At 43.0% G+C, this 18,474-nt stretch overlaps 1 protein-coding gene and 1 long non-coding RNA gene across 3 annotated transcripts in view; one reads left to right on the top strand and one right to left on the bottom strand.

The window, feature by feature from the left end:
- Window positions 1-18,264, top strand: part of LOC111954312 (mitogen-activated protein kinase kinase kinase 5-like) — a 72,313-nt gene extending 54,049 nt beyond the window's left edge. For both annotated transcript variants that reach the window (XM_023973934.2, XM_023973936.3), the window contains exons 19-30: window positions 1,319-1,476; window positions 3,247-3,424; window positions 3,597-3,617; window positions 3,826-4,003; window positions 4,592-4,760; window positions 4,998-5,189; window positions 5,942-6,047; window positions 10,306-10,549; window positions 10,863-10,975; window positions 15,426-15,538; window positions 15,822-15,898; window positions 16,033-18,264. In XM_023973934.2, coding sequence (XP_023829702.1) covers window positions 1,319-1,476; window positions 3,247-3,424; window positions 3,597-3,617; window positions 3,826-4,003; window positions 4,592-4,760; window positions 4,998-5,189; window positions 5,942-6,047; window positions 10,306-10,549; window positions 10,863-10,975; window positions 15,426-15,538; window positions 15,822-15,898; window positions 16,033-16,093 — 1,610 coding nt within the window. In that variant the 3' untranslated portion in view covers window positions 16,094-18,264. The remainder of the gene's footprint in view (window positions 1-1,318; window positions 1,477-3,246; window positions 3,425-3,596; window positions 3,618-3,825; window positions 4,004-4,591; window positions 4,761-4,997; window positions 5,190-5,941; window positions 6,048-10,305; window positions 10,550-10,862; window positions 10,976-15,425; window positions 15,539-15,821; window positions 15,899-16,032) is intronic.
- Window positions 4,754-9,888, bottom strand: LOC139023214 (uncharacterized). Its single transcript, XR_011474355.1, has 4 exons — window positions 9,789-9,888; window positions 7,916-8,251; window positions 7,607-7,718; window positions 4,754-4,886 (listed from the first exon to the last, which is right to left on the bottom strand). It is a non-coding gene; the product is annotated as an uncharacterized lncRNA (long non-coding RNA).
- Window positions 18,265-18,474: the final 210 nt, after the last annotated feature.

Here is an 18,474-nt window from a genome sequence, read left to right as displayed (position 1 = left end):
ACATCCACAGGTACACCAACCAACCCCCGCCAATTGACTCAAATGAATGTCAATTAGGCCACTCTAGAAGCTCCTAACAGCCATGACACATCATTTTCTGTAATTTTCCTCAAGCTGTTTAAAGGCACAGTCAACTAAGTGTATTACAACTTAACTGACCCAACTGGCAATTGTGATAACAGTGAATTACTTGTGTCATGCACAAAGTAGATGTCCTAACCGACTTGCCAAAACTATAGTTTGTTAACAAGACATTTGTGGAGTGGTTGAAAAACGGGTTTTAATGACTCCAACCTAAGTGTATGTAAACTTCCGGCATCAACTGTAATGTTCTGGTCTCCCTGACTGGGTTTATAACCACTGGTCTGTTCTGATCTGCCTGATTGGGTTTAGAACCACCAAGCTTCCCCCCCCTACATTGTAAACATGCCTTGATGGAYCAGGATGTTTGAAAATGAGCTGGACCCTCAACCCACGTAGTGAACTCACTGACTATATATAATAACTTAAGTTTTGTCCCAAAGAAACTAGTTGTTTTGTGTGCCCCAATTTTTCTGAGCCCCCCCCCCCACCAGCAAATCAAACACCAGCAAATCAGCTCCAAGCSGTTTTAATTCTGAAAATCTGTTCCAAAGTATTCTCACACGTAATAGAGAGATATATGTAACCGTGTACAAACATAAGCAAGGTTTTTGGATTATTATGTTTTAGTCAAATAGTATATCTGTTTGGGCTTCTTTGGGTCAATTTGCAGTCTACAAATGATTTATAGTTATGTTCCAGCCCCCTGACGCGTCCGCTCTAGAAAAAATAGGCCCGTGGCTGAATCTAGTTGATGATTGATCTCTGCTGTAATTTATATATCTCAGAATAGCCTGCCGTTTCTATTCAGAGTGCTCTTTGGTGAGGGTTCCAGGGTTATGGCAGTGTTGACATTGTGTCAGCCAATGGTAGCACAGCTTGGCCTCTTTGTTAAGATCAGTGGACTGCTGATTGGAGCATAGAGATACACCTCCTTTTCATCTTGAAACCATTACCGTACAGTCAGTTTCTCCTGTTTAAATTGTACGCCAATGTGTCTCTCCTATTTTCACCATAGCACTTAGCTTACCTTTTAAAAGCTCTATAAAAGCTCCTCTTACAGTAGGCTATAATTAGACTCATTTCATCCATGGTTACTATAGAGCCCAAGTTCACTCTCCCTAACACCTGATTTGCTTGTATCAGACCTTATTTACAAATTCTACATATGCAACTTGTAACTAGCAGCTATGATGTGTATAATTTCCAGTCTGTTTGGTGTGTTGTTGTTTTGCAGGGACTTTACAGTACATGGCCCCTGAGATCATAGATAAAGGCCCTCGAGGATACGGCAAGCCTGCGGACATCTGGTCTCTTGGCTGCACCATCATTGAGATGGCCACTGGGAAACCACCCTTCTACGAGCTGGGGGAACCACAGGCCGCCATGTTCAAGGTCAGAGTATAGAGGTCAACTAATGTTCAGTTTATTGACCTCTGTTGTTCATTGGGATTCATGGTTTTGCTGACCTATTTCTATAGGTCAGCAAAATAGATAGCTGTCTTTACACGCCCCTAGGCACATTTGTGCAAGTGATTGGATTACATACTTATTCAACTGTGAGGTTAGTACCTAGAGATAGAATTTGTGTGCAGTACTGTCTATCCTTTGTGTGTTGTTTTAAGTTTCCGTTCCATTAATGAGCCCTCCTCAAGCTTTTTCCACTTGTATTCATCTAAAGTGGAAATTTTAAGTGTTGCCCTCATCAGCAATATCACAAAGGCAAAGTCTGGGCATATGTAGTCTATTAAAAACTGAAGCTAATGATCCAACTGGGTGGTCTGTGGAGTGTGATGGAGATCATGTTGAATGCAGGCCAGAAGCATGGACATTTCCATGCATTTTAATTGAATTACAGTAGTAAATTGCTGCGCTTTCACATGTCTTAACTTGCATTTTCCAGTGTTAATAAACCACTTTTCTGTACCAGATTGTATAGATCTGTAATGCTAATAATGCTTTCAATAACACTTTCATCTTTCTACGCAATGGCTTACATGAGAAACTACCATTTAGAGTAATTTCTCATCTATACTGTTGTACAGGTGAGAAAGCGTTTGGCAACAATTCTCACATGAACATTCTTTTGGAATGTCTCCACTGGTAATCTCAAGCCTACATTCCAGATCAATGTTGGGAATTTCTAGAGTGCTTCTTATCAGACGAGCTAACGCATTTGTCCTTCACTGTCGCGTTGACCTCCTATACTGTGATGGTATGAGCACGCCTGCATAGTGTTACAGCGCCACAGAGCTATGGATTACAAGAGATCAGTTTACCCACCATTAACTAAAGTCAGGCCCTTAGATCTAACATGACTGGGTTTTGTCTTGGCTGTAGCTGCAGATTAGGCCCTTAGATCTAGCATGACTGGGGTTTGTCTTGGCTGTAGCTGCAGATTAGGCCCTTAGATCTAGCATGACTGGGGTTTGTCTTGGCTGTAGCTGCAGGTTAGGCCTGTAGCACGTACAACCTAGAGAACTGCGCGGTTTGTCTTAGGTCTGTAGCTGGGCCAGGTTACGAGGCTCATGTAGATTCTTTAAGACATGGACAATTGGGGGGGTTTTTGTATCTATGGCTGTAGCAAATGACAGTCAGGTTAGCCTTAGATCTAACATGAGCTGGGTTATTATTGTCGCTCCGTGGCGTGTGCCTGCGTTTATCTGGGTTGAGGCGCACTCTTAGATCTAACAGGAGAGGGGTTTTCGCATTCTTCGGTTGTATGGCTGCACGTATAGCCCCTTTACGAACTCAACATGACTGGGTTTTTGTCTTGGCTGTAAGCTGTCAGAGTTAGGACCCTATTAGATCTATAACAGGACTGGGGATTTGTCTTGCTGTAGCTGCAGGGTTAGGCCCTTAGATCTAACAGGACTGGGGTTTGTCTTGGCTGTAGCTGCAGGTTAGGCCCTTAGATCTAACATGACTGGGTTTTGTCTTGGCAGTATATGCAGGTTAGGCCTTTATCTTGGCTGTAGTTCCAAGTTAGGCCCCTTAGATCTAACATGACTGGGTTTTATCTTGGCTGTAGCTGCAAATTAGGCCCTTAGATCTAGCATGACTTGGCTAGGTCACTTGACTTAGTTCTGTACTGTGACTTGGCTGCAGCTGTAGTTTAGGCCCTTAACTCAAGCATGACTGTGCTGTGTTTTATCTTGGCTACAGGTCGGCATGTTCAAGATCCACCCTGAGATCCCAGATTCCATGTCTATGGAGGCCAAGGCCTTCATCCTGCGCTGCTTTGAGCCCGATCCCGACCAGAGGGCCACCGCCCTGCACCTGCTCACGGATGAGTTCCTCACCGTCACCAGCCGCAAGAAGAGGGGCAAGAGCAGCTTCACAGGTAGCTAGGACAACGCTTCACTGGTCAATCAGTGCAGTAGTTAGTAGAATATAGATATATCTGAATAGATAGACAATTGCTTCTAGATACTTTTTGTCTCCGTTTATTTTTCTGCACAATCCATACTTATCATTGAATTTAAAAATTGAATAAAATCTGTTTTTCTCCTCAGCTCTTACACCAGCAGGTTCAGGTGAGTTTATCTGAGCGTCTGTGCTTCATCCTCTTTAGAGTACACTGAGTCTGAGCCCAACTCAATTATCCTGTTGACTACCCTACCCTGAAATGATACCCTCACAGAAGTAGTACTGTAATATCATTTCCATGTAGTGTCCCTAACAAGTTGTTCGCTCTGCTTTTCTTTGTGTAACTGTGCCGTCACCCGTCTCTGTGCCCTCCAGAGTACCTGCGCAGCATCTCCCTGCCAGTGCCTGTGGTGGTGGAYGACACCAGCAGCAGCAGTGAGTACGGCTCCGTCTCCCCTGAGAATGACCTCAACACCAACCCCTTCATCTTCAAGCCCAGCACCAAGTGTTACAGCGATCGGGACGTCAAGGGAACCCGCTCCCTGTTCCTCAGGTAACACAACATACAGTCAGCACCATACCGTATGTGTTTGGACATGTACCACGGTTGTCAAAGAATGTCCTGTAATATTTGTGAACTTTATTATTCTCAATATGTTGTCAAAACATTTTTACTGAGCCTGTTTTTTCTCCGCACTCACTCACAAACACACTGACACAGATATACTTTTATTTCTTACTTATCAATTTTTTACTTAACCCGTATTTTTCTTAATACTGCATTGTTGGTTAAAGGCTTGTAAGTATTTCACTGTAAGGTCTACACCTGTTGTATTCGGCGCATGTGACAAATAACATTTGATACACTCATCCACACACACATACATTCATGCTACACACACACAACTGCTGCTACCAGACTCTTATTATTACTAAATACTGGACCATTTTAAACACTTGCACCCCAATCCTCTCTTCCCCAAAACKAATGCAAATATTGGACTATAAATTGTGCCTTCCTGCAAGTAAGCATTTCGCTGGACAGTGCGTATACCAATTTGAACTTTATTATTCTCCTATACAAATATGCTCTAAAACAAATGTCACTGAGGTCTTTAATCTAACCTGTGTTCCCCACCAGTATCCCAGTGGAGAACTTTGAGGACCACAGTGCTCCTCCGTCTCCTGATGAGAAGGACACTGGATTCTTCATGCTGAGGAAGGACAGCGAGAGAAGGGCCACTCTGCACCGCATCCTCACTGAGGACAGAGACAAGGTGGTGGCCAACCTCGTGGAGGCTCTCAAACAGGTCAGTTAGCATCTAGTCTGGTAGTGGACAGGGAAAGGGTTGGCCTGGTTCCAGTTCGATTTTTGCCCTGGTGTGTCACTCGGCATGATGATGACCCTAGGAGTTGGCAAGACAGCACGAACAGATCTGGGAACAAGTTAGAAGAGGGGCTGTCTCAGAGTAAAACAAACCTCTTATCTGCACTTCTCTCTCTACCATCACCCCTTCTCATCATCCTCCTCTCCCCTGTGTGTGCAGAGTTCTGAGACATCCGACACTAAGTTGAGACATCAGCATATCTCCACCCTGGTGGCCAGTCTTGGGGACTTTGTGCGCATGGCGGACAGGAAGATCATAGCCAACACCCTCTCCCAGCTCAAACTGGAGCTAGACTTTGACAGCACGGCCATCAGCCAACTACAGGTGGTGCTATTCGGGTTCCAGGATGCAGTAAGTGCTCTTTCTTCACCTATTAGTAGGTCTCTCTATAAGCATTATAAATGGCCTGTGATGATTCAAAAATCCCATTGTCTATTTATCCACTGTGAATGGCTTGGAATTAAAATAATCCTTGTATAGACCAAAGGTTCTGGAGACATTGAAGTATGATTTAAGGGGGTTTCTGTGAACCGTTCACAGCAGAATTATGCTGCCATTGTTTGAACAAACAGATCAGACTATTGACTGCAAAACACTTTTGACCTTTAAGGGTAATCAAAGGGAAATATGTCCGCTTAATTGCACATRGTGTAAAGGGGCTGATTCTGCCCTGTCTCACAAATACAATTATGCAAATAGCACTGTGGCCTGTAGCTGTTAGATTTGCGAGACTCTCTGTTAATAATGAGCTCTGATGCGCCCTAGTGGATACTTATGAAACCAGTTCTGGTCTATAGGTTACACTGTCTGCAACAGATTATTATCAATGCACGATGCACACTTGTTTTTCAGATTTTCCAGAATGCATGGCTTTTTATAAATAACAGTCTCTCTTTTTTCTGGGAAATGCTTGTTCCATAGGCTAATTATAGGGGGATATCTCAGCTTACTAGGCAGCCACCACACGTAATGTAAACAGACACCCTCTGGGGTTAAGCCTGTTGTCCTTTCCACTAATGTGACCATGTAGAGGATGCATAGGTGCAGTATGTGTGGGTCAGCTGTTTATTAATGGTGTGTGTGTGTGTGCATTGCGTCTCCAGGTAAACAAAGTACTACGAAACCACAACATCAAGCCCCACTGGATGTTCGCCCTGGACAATATCATCCGTAAAGCGGTGCAAACTGCCATCACCATCCTGGTGCCAGGTAATAGCAGTGACTCCAGCTGCAGTTTTAAATGAGTAATTATGCCCCGTAGGGCCCAGGACACTGTTTGTTAACTAAAGATAGGAACGTGACTTTGAACAGAGCCCCAATCTAATCACAATTTAAGGTTACTTTTGTAACTCCGGCTCTCTGAAAATATGAGTGAGATGTATCACAACTCTCGGAAGGACCAATCGGAGACAGACATGTAGCGGCGAATGAGGTGAGCCCCTCACTTCCTTATAAAGAGCCACTCTCCTGCCCTCTGGTCATTCTCAAGCATGCTTCTCTTCCTGTTTAATGAGATATGTCCCAAAAACAGTGCCCAAAAGGTAAACTCCTCAGTAGGAGGGCCCTATGAGAGAAGGGCATAACACCCTTGAGCTCTCGTTCAATCCAAGTAGATGCGCAACGTGCAAAATGAAAAACCCCTGGGCAGACTGTGGGCGCAAACAGTGGCTGGTAGTGTTGGGGAAGCTACTCTGAAAATGTAGTTTACCAAGCTCCCTGTTACTTCACACTGGAAGAAGTTAAGCCTCACTGAAGCTACCCCTAAGGGAAATATAACTAAAGTTACTTTGAAAAAGTAGTTCACTACATCCAAACTGCTTTGTGAAAAAGTAAATCTGAAATGTCATACTACAATCTGCATGAATAGATCGCTTTGGGGTCATATGTTAACAGAATGTGGATTTTAGCCTAAAACACAAAACCGATGTTTCAAGTGAGATTTAGGCAGATCTGATGTCGAAAAGGATATTGCCTACCGCCATATTTTATTTTTGCAAAAAGAGTAGTTACACTACACTCTTAGAAAAAAAGCCTTCCAAAAGGGTTCTTCAGGCTGTCCCCATAAGATAACCCTTTTTGTTTCCAGGTAGAACTCTTTTMGGTTCCATGTAGAACCCTCTGTGAAAATGATTCCACATGGACCCCAAAAGGGTTCTACTTGGAACCAAAAAAGGTTCTTCAAAGGGTTCTCCTATGGGAACAGCCGAAGAACCCTTAACTTCTAGATAGCACCTTTTTCCCCCCCCAGAGTGTAGCTAGATTTGAATTTTAGTTCAACCACCACCAAGCTACTGCAAAATGTAGTTCAATTACTATTTGAAGTCCATGTAGTTCACTGCTTCCCAACACTGTGCTTAGGGATGCTAAGGCCAGTAGTAAAGCGAAAGATTGAGCAATGTTACATCTCCACGCTTCTCAGCAGCTAGTAGCTGCTGTGAAAGTATCTTAAGCACAATAGACATGTCCCAGGACTAGCTAAAGACTAGAGACTGGGTGAAAGTGACGTGCCCCTCTAGAAATAACATAACAGTTATGGATTACTGTCAGGGCCTTGGCACACCGACAAAGTGGCTAGCGGACCTTAACAATGACAAAACCTCTCCTTCCCAAAAAATCCTGCAAGGAGCATAGGACCATGGAAAATGGAGTGTAGGAAGGAACAATCTGTTTAGTCAGCACTTCTCCAAGAAAAACACAACTTTAAAAAAAGAAGAAGAAAAAGAGTGAGCATACAGGGGCTGGCACTCTTCCAAGAGKAGGCTACAAACCCTGCATGACGATAGCTGCCAGAGCTGGTCTTGAGCAGGGTGTAACTGCCGACCAGAAAGCCACGGGTCATCGAGGGGCCCGAAGATGAGGTGGAGGCCCAATGTCCTTGCTCTGTGTAGACGGAAAAGGGGTGGTAAGCAGCATAGGAGGAAAAGCATATGGCATAACCCTATTTTCTAGGGCTGTGACGATACTAGTACCACAATATTTTTTCAAATGGCAAAAATGTAAACACGAAGCAGACCAAACTCTTCAGCCCTTTAAAAATTCYCTGTGTGTATAATATTTTTGGGACAAGATGTACGAACCAAAAGGTCTACCACGGGGCCCGGGTCTGCGGGGCAGGCAGAAGTTGAAGGCGTTGCCTTCTTTCTTGCGCATGTCACACTTCTGCCGCATGAACAACTCATCGGGTGTCACTGGGACATCCAGGAGGTCCACATTTACTTTGTCTGTTAAGCTGGATAAGCTCAGRCAAAGTGCCCTTTCACCCACTACTGCTAGGCTCATGTTATAACCACGAGCTTGAATGGCACTACGGGAGGCACGGAGATTTAGGTCTGTAATCATACAGCTCTCCTCCAAAGCATCTGGCCATGGGTGTCCTGCTCCAGTTTCTTCCCCATCTCTTTCAGTAGCTCAGCCTGATAAACCAACAATAGAGATCACATTGAGAGCTCCGATTGCTTGGGCCGAGGCCTTGTACGTTCTCAGAAAAATGGAGGCAGTAAAGCGCTATGTCTTTCTAGGGAGTGAGGTGTCAGTGTCGTTAGTAACATGGCGTGAGGGGCTGAGGTGGTAAGCCAGTGACCGCTTCACATTGGGAGGGTTAACAAACACGGATTCCTCCATATAGTGCATATCGAGGCTCGGAGTGCCTCCAGCAAAAATCTTGCTAGTGAGGGTTTTGTCCCACAAGCTCTTAGCTTCCCTGAAGCAAGATGGTACCGCGGGTTGCAGTTGTTTTACAGGGGCTGTATGAGATGGGAGTCTCTTCCAGTCGTATAGGTCCCTTGTCGGGCCCCTACGGGGATGACCACTCGGGAGACGGCCACCAAACTCCAATGGAGTAGGGAGTTGCTTCACTGCTCTCAAGGCCGTTCGACCTGCGGGCCTGAGAGGGCGGGCGAACCGGATCGTCAGCACCCATCTCCTGAGCTATCTCGAGAATAACTGTGAGAAATCCCATTGTAATCCTCATCACCCGCTAGCTCGCTTTCCCCTGACAATACATCGTCAGACAGTGAGGTGAGGGAGTCGAGTCTATCCATGACCTCGCCCCAACTGGGCTCATTTACAGGGAGCTGAGCCTCCGCTGTTGGCTCTGAGGCGAGGGGCTATAGAAATAGATGCTCATTTAAGCCTCCCCTGACCTAGTCAGCAGTTTGCAGTGATCACAGCACTCAGTCGTCAAGCGCCTCTTGGGCATGTTTCTTTCCCAAGCAATTGATGCATTGAGGGTGGTAATCCTTCCTCACAATCATAGAATCACAAGCGCAAAAACCTGGGAGTTCAAGTGCTAGGCTTTTCCTGGGATGGTATAGCAGTGGCCATTGTGAGGAACAAGGCTTGCTAGGAGGAAAAAGCCTGTTGAAAGAAAAACAAGAAGCAGGCTTGGGCTGGCTGGCTAGATAGAAGCCTTGCTGCTGGTGGCTAGCAAAAGGTAGCTTGTGTAAATGGCGTTGAAAGCTAGGTAGTTAGAAGCCTTGCGGCTAATAACTAGCAATAATGAGCACAGTAGAACGCTATAGCCAAGAGGCTAGTGGAGCGATAGCTAGCTAACAGCTACCTCGTGGTGAAGGTGTGCTGTAGCTAGCTCAGTGCTGGCTGAAGGAAACCATGTGGGGGCACAGTTAGCCTTCAGGTAGTGTGGTCCCACGACCGAAGGAGCCGTGAGGCTGAGACGGTCGGTCTAGTTAACACAAACGGGTGAACGTAGGTTAAGCTAGACGTCCAGAAGGGAGCTAGCAATGCTACCATGTTGCAGGTAGGGTATGCTAGTGAGGTTAGCTTGCCTCTCAGCGAGCTAGCCAAGTTTGCCTTGCAGCATGTGGGCTAACTGAGTCTCAATAGTTAGCCGTGAAGCTAGCTACCAACGGAGACTGAGTAGAAAAGGAATTATTACACAAACAAAAACCTTTTGGTCCGTACTCAACCTCTCGAAAGGGTTTGAAGACCTACGTTCGGCAGCGATATCCTTCACGGTTTGCTTGTAAGCAGTTAAGCAGGAAAACAGGGATACAGTTGTGCTGAGGAGAGCTACAAAGCAATGCTCTTCGTGAGGAAGAGAAGCGAGTATGACCAGAGGTTAAGAAAGTGGCTCTTTATAAGGAAGTGAGTGGCTCACCTTATTTGCTACTCTATCCGTCAGACGCTTTTGATAGGTCCTTCCAAGAGTTGGTGTTCCTGGTGAATCCCCATAGTGATACATCAAAAGGAGAACAGAGATTTGCATTTAACAAGAATATTGTATGACTGTATATACTAGTCAGATGCCATTATAACAATTGCATTTGAAAGATTATTGTAGATTATTAAAGATGATTGATTATTATTGACTGATCTTTATTGAAGCTTGTGATGTTGCTGTCTTTGTTTCATGTTTCCTCTTTCAAAGTGCAGTTTAGCTGTTGCATATGAACTAGTTGTCATGCTATTGATGTAACGGTGTAATGATGCATCACGTGTCCTTACCCAGAGCTGAGGCCCCACTTCAGCCTGGCCTCGGAGAGTGACCCGGCCGACCAGGATAATGTTGACGATGACGTTGAGCCTGAGGATACCGCCGCCCACCAGAGCAGAGCCCCTGCCAACACTGCCCATGACGACACGGTCGCCACCTCCGGCGTGAGCACACTCAGTTCCACCGTTTCACACGATTCCAATAATCCCCAGCGCTCTGTCACCATAGAACTAGGCAGGATGAAGCTGGAAACCAACAGGTGGGTCGCCGTGCGGTCATAACCATGACAACAACTGTCAGACACAAAAGCAGAGATTTATTCCAACAACCTTTGCTATTACCACCACATCTGTGATGAATTAGTAACAGATATTGCCTGTAGCTTCACATTGTTTCCTCACCAATGTGAATTCTGTTATGTAGAAAGGTCCCAACACAGAAGAGAAAATATGTTTATTTTCATTATGGCTATCGCCGTGGCTGCAGTAGCCATGTCTAGTAGTAACGTGTTAACTCATTGAATGACCCTATGTCTCCCCCTCCCCTCCTCTCTCCCTGCTGTGTCTGCCCAGGCTAATGGAGCAGTTGCTGGAGAGGGAGGGAGAGTACCAGGCCATCCTCCAGCAGGTCCTGGACGAGAGGGAAGAGGGGATCAAATTACTGAGGATCTGCTCAGAGCCTATCTGTGAGCACATCTCAACACACCTACCAACATACACTCAACAGCTCCCAACATACACTACACAGCACCCAAAAACACTACACACCTCCCAACATCCACTACACACCTCCCAACATCCACTACACAGCACCCAAAAACACTACACACCTCCCAACAAACACTACACATCTCCCAACATACACAACACCACCTCCCAAAATACAACACACCTACCCACAAACATCCACTACACACCTCCCAAACATTCCACTTACACACCTCCCAACATCCACTACACTACTCCCAACAAACACTACACATCGTCCCACATACAACACACTCCAATACACTACACAACCTCCCAACATCCACTACACCACCTCCAACATCCTCCACTAACCACCTCCACAATCACTACACTACTCCCAACAAACAACTACACACCTTCCCAACAAAAACTACACAACCTCCAACAAATCTACACACCGCCAACATCCCACTACACACCTCCCAACATCCACTACCACTAACTCCAACAAACGCTACACACCTCCCAACAAATGCTACACAAGCTCCCAACATCCACTACACACCTCCCCAACATCCACTTACACACCTCCCAACATCACACTACACTCACTCCCAACAAACGCTACAACACCTCCCAACAAACGCTACCACACCCTCCCAACAAACGCTACACCACCTCCCAACAAACACTACACACCTCCCCTCCAACAAACTACACACCTCCCAACATCCATCAACCTAACAGACACTACACACCTCCCAAAGACACTACACCACCTCCCAACATCCACTAACACACTCCCAACATCACTAACACCTCCCAACATCACTACACACCACTCCCAACATACACTGCACAACCTCCAACATACACTCAACACTCCCAAACACACTACACACCCCAACATACACTTCACAACTTCAAACTCAGTGGTGTAAAGGACTTAAAGTTGAATCGGAAGTTTACATACCACTCCTCACATTTGTTGTTAACAAACTATAGTTTTGGCAAGTCGGGTTCAGGACATCTACTTTGTGCATGACACAAGTAATTTTTCCGACAATTGTTTACAGACAGATGTATTTCACTTATAATTCACTGTATCACAATTCCAGTGGGTCAGAAAGTTTACATACACTTAGTTGACTGTGCCTTTAAACAGCTTGGAAAATTACAGAAATTATGTCATGGCCTTTAGAAAGCTTCTGATAGGGCTAATTGACATCATTTGAGTCAATTGGCGGTTGTCTGTGGATTATTTCAACGGCCTACCATCAAACTCGTGCCTCTTTGCTTGACATCATGGAAATCAAAAGAAAACAGCCAGACCTCAGAAAATAAATTGTTGACCTCCACAAATCTGGTTCATCTTTGGGAGCAATTTCCAAACGCCTGAAGGTATCACGTTCATCTGTACAATCAATAGTACGCAAGTATAAACGCATGGGACCACGCAGCCGTCATACTGTTCAAGAAGGAGACGCGTTCTGTCTCCTAGAGATGAACGTACTTTGTGCGAAAAGTGCAAATCAACAGCAAAGGACAACCAGCAAAGGACCTTGTGAAGATGCTGGAGGAAACAGGTACAAATTATCTATATCCACAGTAAAACAAGTCCTATATCGACATAACTGAAAGGCCGCTCAGCAAGGAAGAAGCCACTGCTCCAAAACCACCATAAAAAAGCCAGACTACGGTTTGCAACTGCACATGGGGACAAAGATCGTACTTTTTGAAGAAATGTCCTCTGGTCTGATGAAACAAAAATAGAAACTGTTTGCCATAATGACCATCGTTATGTTTGGAGGAAAAGCGGGGCGCTTGCAAGCCGAAGAAACAACCATCCCATCCGTGAAGGACGGGGGGTGGCAGCATCATGTTGTGGGGGTGCTTTGTTGCAGGAGGGACTGGTGCACTTCAAAAATAGATGGCATCATGAGGTAGGGAAAATTAATGTGGATATATTGAAGCAACATCTCAAGACATCAGTCAGGAAGTTCAAGCTTGGTCGCAAATGGGTCTTCCAAATGGACAATGACCCCAAGCATACTTCCAAAGTTGTGGCAAAATGGCTTAAGGACAACAAAGTCAAGGTATTGGAGTGGCCATCACAAAGACGTGACCTCAATCCTATAGAAAATTTGTGGGCAGAACTGAAAAAGCGTGTGCGAGCAAGGAMGCCTACAAACCTGACTCAGTTACACCAGCTCTGTCAGGAGGAATGGGCCAAAATRCACGCAACTTATTGTGGGAAGCTTGTGGAAGGCTACCCAAAATGTTTGACCCAAGTTAAACAATTTAAAGGCAACGCTACCAAATACTAATTGAGTGTATGTAAACTTCTGACCCACCCTCTTTACTATTATTCTGACATTTCACATTCTTAAAATAAAGTGCTGATCCTAACTGACCAAAGACAGGGCATTTTTACTAGGATTAAATGTCAGGAATTGTGAAAAACTGACTTTAAATGTATTTGGCTAAGGTGTATGTAAACTTCCAACTTCAACTGTAAGTGAAAATAATTTAAAGTACTACTTAAGTAGTTTTTGGGGGTATCTGTACTTTACTTTACTATTTATATTTTTGACAACTTTATTACAACATTATTTCACTACATTCCTAAGAKAATTATGTACTTTTTACTCCATACATTTTCCCTGACACCCAAAAGTACGTGACAGGACAGGAAAATGGTACAATTCACTCACTTATCAAGAGAACATCCCTGTTCATTCCTACTCAAATCAAATCAAAGTTTATTTGTCACGTGCGCCGAATACAACAGGTGTAGGTAGACCTTACAGTGAAATGCTTACTTACAGGCTCTAACCAATAGTGAAAAAAAAATATTAGGTGAACAATAGGTAAGTAAAGAAATAAAAACAACAGTAAAAAGACAGTGAAAAATAACAGTAGCGCGGCTATATACAGTAGCGAGGCTATAAAAGTAGCGAGGCTACATACAGACACCGGTTAGTCGGGCTGATTGAGGTAGTATGTACATGTAGATATGGTTAAAGTGACTATGCATATATGATGAACAGAGAGTAGCAGTAGTGTAAAAGAGGGGTTCTGATCTGGCAGACTCATTAAACACAAACGCTTCATTTGTAAATTATGTCTTGAGTGTTGGAGTGTGCCCCTGGCTATCCATCAATAAAAAAAAGAAAATTGTGCTGTCTGGTTTGCTTAATTTAAGGAATTTTAAATTAAGTATACTTTTACTTTTGATACTTAAGGACATTTTAGCAATTCCATTTACTTTTGATACCTAAGTATAGGTATCAAAAAATATAGGTATAGGTTTAAAACCAAATACTTTCAGTATTTTACTGGGTGACTTTCACTTGAGTCATTTTCCAGTTWAAAWWWWWWTTTTACCCCTTTTTCGTGGTATACAATTGGTAGTTACAGTCTTGTCTCATCGCTGCAACTCCCGTACGGACTCAGGAGAGGTGAAGGTCGTGCGTCCTCGAAAACACAACCCAACCAAGCCGCACTGCTTCTTGACACAATGCCCACTTAACCCGGAAGCCAGCCGCACCAATGTGTCGGAGGAAACACTGTACACCTGGCAACCGTGTCAGCGTGCACTGCGCCCGGCCCACAGGAGTTGCTAGTGCGCGATGGGACATTCCTGCTGGCCAAACCCTCCCCTAACCCGGATGACGCTGGGCCAATTGTGCACCACCCCATGGGTCTCCCAGTCATGGCCGGCTGCGACAGAGCCTGGACTCGAACCCAGAATCTCTAGTGGCATAGCTAGCACTGTGATGCAGTGCCTTAGACCACTGTGCCACTCAGGAGACCCTGTTGAGTCATTTTCTATTAAGGTATCTTTACTTTTACTCAAGTATGACAATTGAGTACTTTTTCCACCACTGCCCAACATACACTACACAAATCCTAACATACACTACATACACTATGCACAAGAGCATTAAAAATACTGCTTTTTAAAGGATTAATGGAAATATTTGTACAACAGATGCATCAGGAAATAGACAATGCATATTCTTTGCTGTTTCTAATATGATTGGTTATATGGATGATACATGGTTGTTGTTAAATCTGCAGTAGAAACAATCCGCAGTAGAAACAATAAAAAAGTGACTGTTTTGGTTAAAGGCTGGAGAAATTCTCAAATTCATAGACAGAGCTATTGATGCAAGGACTGATCATCCAAGAATTATAAATATTATAGTTTAACCATGTTTTGAGACTATACAGTGTTTGTTTACATTCAATTTGTTTACAAACATTGGAGTAAAACAACCTTTTATTTTGGGTTATGATGGAGATCGACAGTTGAACTAAGCTTATGAGGCATTTATAAGTTAAGATGAAATGGGTACATATCATTCATTTTACATTTGAAATGTATGTAGCAACTGCAGATTGCCCCTTTAATAGTTGGACATGTACTTTTGTTGTTGACAGATATGCCTACATTATCAGTGAGCCAAAGGAGCAAGTCCACTATGAGCCATGGGGACCCAGAGCTGATCAAGTGGCTGAAACTCCAAGGAGCTGACGATGACTCCATGGATAGGGTAGGTCCTGAGGCAGCTCTCCCCCAGCCACGTCTGTTTTAAATGGGCACATTATGTAAACAAACTCACACCCACGTAATTCTCTCCCACTATACTACAGTAAACAATGTGCATTGCTGTAAAGCTGTTAAAACAAATGGCTTGATTGATGTTTGATTATTGCACAGAAGGCTATATGCATACTGTATGTGTAAAGCCTTAATAACAGATACACGGTTGAGCACCATCTATTGGCCACGAGCTTCATCTATTTCATGTACCAATGATTTGACCCATTTTGTAGATTCTGACCGAGGATTACACGTTAGATGACCTTCTCCACTATGTGACGAGAGATGACCTGAAGAGTTTGAGATTAAGGTATACAACATACAATATACAACATCTCTCCTACACTGTCAAATAGCCAGCCATGTCAGTAACCTGATTGAAACACTAATATCGTACGTTGTGATAATAGTCTGTGTTTATCTTTCTCATGTTTTCCTCCTCAGAGGTGGGATCCTGTGTAAGCTATGGAAGGCCATCACAGACTACAGAGAGAAGCCTGCGTGAGGAGCCTTCGTGTGGCATTAGCCACTGCTACTGTACAGGAACTTTACCACAACAACAACAACAACTGAGTATTCTCCTCAAATCTTACCACTGCACTTTAATCTCAGTATTTATTAGACCAAGACTCCAGTGTAGTTGATAATGTGTGGAGTATTGCCATTATTGTGTGAGAGAGACCTATGGAGTATTGTGTGTGTTAGAGAGAGACCTTGTTGGGTTATGGAAATGTTTTGGGGGAATTATTATTTTCAAACGGGGTTACTTTTTCATGTAAAAATATAAACGCAACATGCAACCATTTCAAAGATTTTACTGAGTTATAGTTCGTATGAAGAAATCAGTCAATTGAAATAAATTCATTAGGCCGAAATCTATTGCGCTATTTTTGTGCATTCAAATTGCCAATCGATACAATGCAATTGTGTTTTTGTCTGTAGCTTATGCCTGCCCATACCAAAATGCCATCGCCACCATGAGGCACTCTGTTCGCAATGTTGACATTAGCAAACTGCTCGCCCACACGACGCCATACACATGGTCTGCGGTTGTGAGGCCGGTTGGACGTACCGCTAAATTTTTTAAAACAACATTGGAGGTGGCTTATGGTAGAGAAATTAACATTCAATTCTCTACCAACAGCTCTGCAGTCATGACATGGCTGCAGTCAGCATGCCAATTGCATGCACCCTCAAAACTTGAGACATCTGTGGCATTGTGTTGTGTGACAGAACTGCACATTTTAGAGAGGCCTTTTATTGTCCCCGGCACAAGGTYCACCTGTGTAATGATCATGRTGTTTAATCAGCTTCTTGATATGCCACGGCTGTCAGGTGGATGGATTATCTTGTCTTGTCAAAATTGTGCGCACAATTTGAGAGAAATAAGCTTTTAGTGCGTATTGAACATTTCTGGGATCTTTTATTTCAACTCATGAAAACATTTGTTTATACTTTTGTTCAGTGTAAATAAGCACCACTGATTTTATAATGTTCAACAGTTATGACATGTTTTAAGCTGGTGCTCCAAGATTCACAGGGCAAACAGTGGAACATTACCTATAAATATCTGAGAATGTGTTTAATCTTTAAATGTTATTTGGTTGTAGAATTTTCACCTTACTATCATTTGTTAACAACACATGAGACTGACCATTTTCTAAACCAAGCCTGAGAGATAAAATACAATGTTAACTGATGTGTTTGAGCTGCTGTACATTATGTTGATAAACAACATTGTTATTGTCAGTGGCTTCTTATCACTACTTTATTTAAATGTATTTTTATGCATGTTGCCTACTCTCAAGGCCATCACTGCATGCCTGCCCTTTTGTACCTTTTTGTTTAACTGTCTGTGAAGGCTTTGAATCATCAAAACTCTTGACTTCATTTGTTCAAGTAATTATTTAACATTTATGTAACTTTAAGATTTTTTGGTGTGATTTTAGGGGAAATTATGTAAATATATTGCAAATATTATGACAGTAAATTACTATTTTTAGTTAAACAATTTACAAAAACCTAGATGTCCTATCTAATGTGCAACACAAAGTTGAGTTGGGTAATTTATAGATATTATTGATACTGGCGATGGAACAAAATGATCTAACCTACGCATTATACTTCCACATGTCAGATTTTGTATGATATTTGATAGGAAAAAACAGATGACCCAATTGATATTTTACTCTATTGAAGATGTATTTTTGTTGTATATTTGGGGAATTATAGAGTTTTAGCCTGCCTTCATTTGTATATTATATGATCTTTAAAGCGGCAATCAGCAGTTGAAAGGATAACAAAGTGGCCTCCCTGCCACTGGCATTTATAAGCTATATTCTTCAAGAATCAATTGGTACATATCATTCATTCACAAGTTCAAAAATGTATATAGCAACTGCAGATTGCCCCTTTAAAAATCCAAATTCTTTAAATCAAATGTATATGTTTGATTGAAAATCCGAATCGAAAACAAGATGGTCATATTGTTGTACCACCAACCTCTTTTATTTTAAATATTTCTGTCAGAAATACACAAATTAAGTTTTGCTCAAATATGTCCGTTTTGTTTTCATATTCATGATAGATTGATTACATTATTTGTGCAATAACATATTGTTGTGTAACACAAAACATCGTCTTATTCTTAACTGTGAAATAAAGTGTAAACTGAAATCATGTTTATTATGGACATTATATTCACACAACTGAACACAAATCATTTTCCATGGGCCTATGATTTCAAAATGCGGGTCTAGTACCCTAATAATATTCAGAAAATCTACAGTTCTTAAGCTTGCAGACATACAGAGAGTTGCATAAAACAAAAACTGACAGGCGCGCTGCGGGAAACGGGCTGTGCTATCCGGCATACTTGGAACGTCC

The sequence above is a fragment of the Salvelinus sp. IW2-2015 genome, linkage group LG28 (assembly GCF_002910315.2).
Source record: "Salvelinus sp. IW2-2015 linkage group LG28, ASM291031v2, whole genome shotgun sequence".
In the NCBI taxonomy this organism is placed as follows: Eukaryota; Metazoa; Chordata; class Actinopteri; order Salmoniformes; family Salmonidae; genus Salvelinus; species Salvelinus sp. IW2-2015.
Note: the sequence above shows the minus strand (reverse complement) of the source record. Positions and strands in the feature narration are given on the sequence as shown.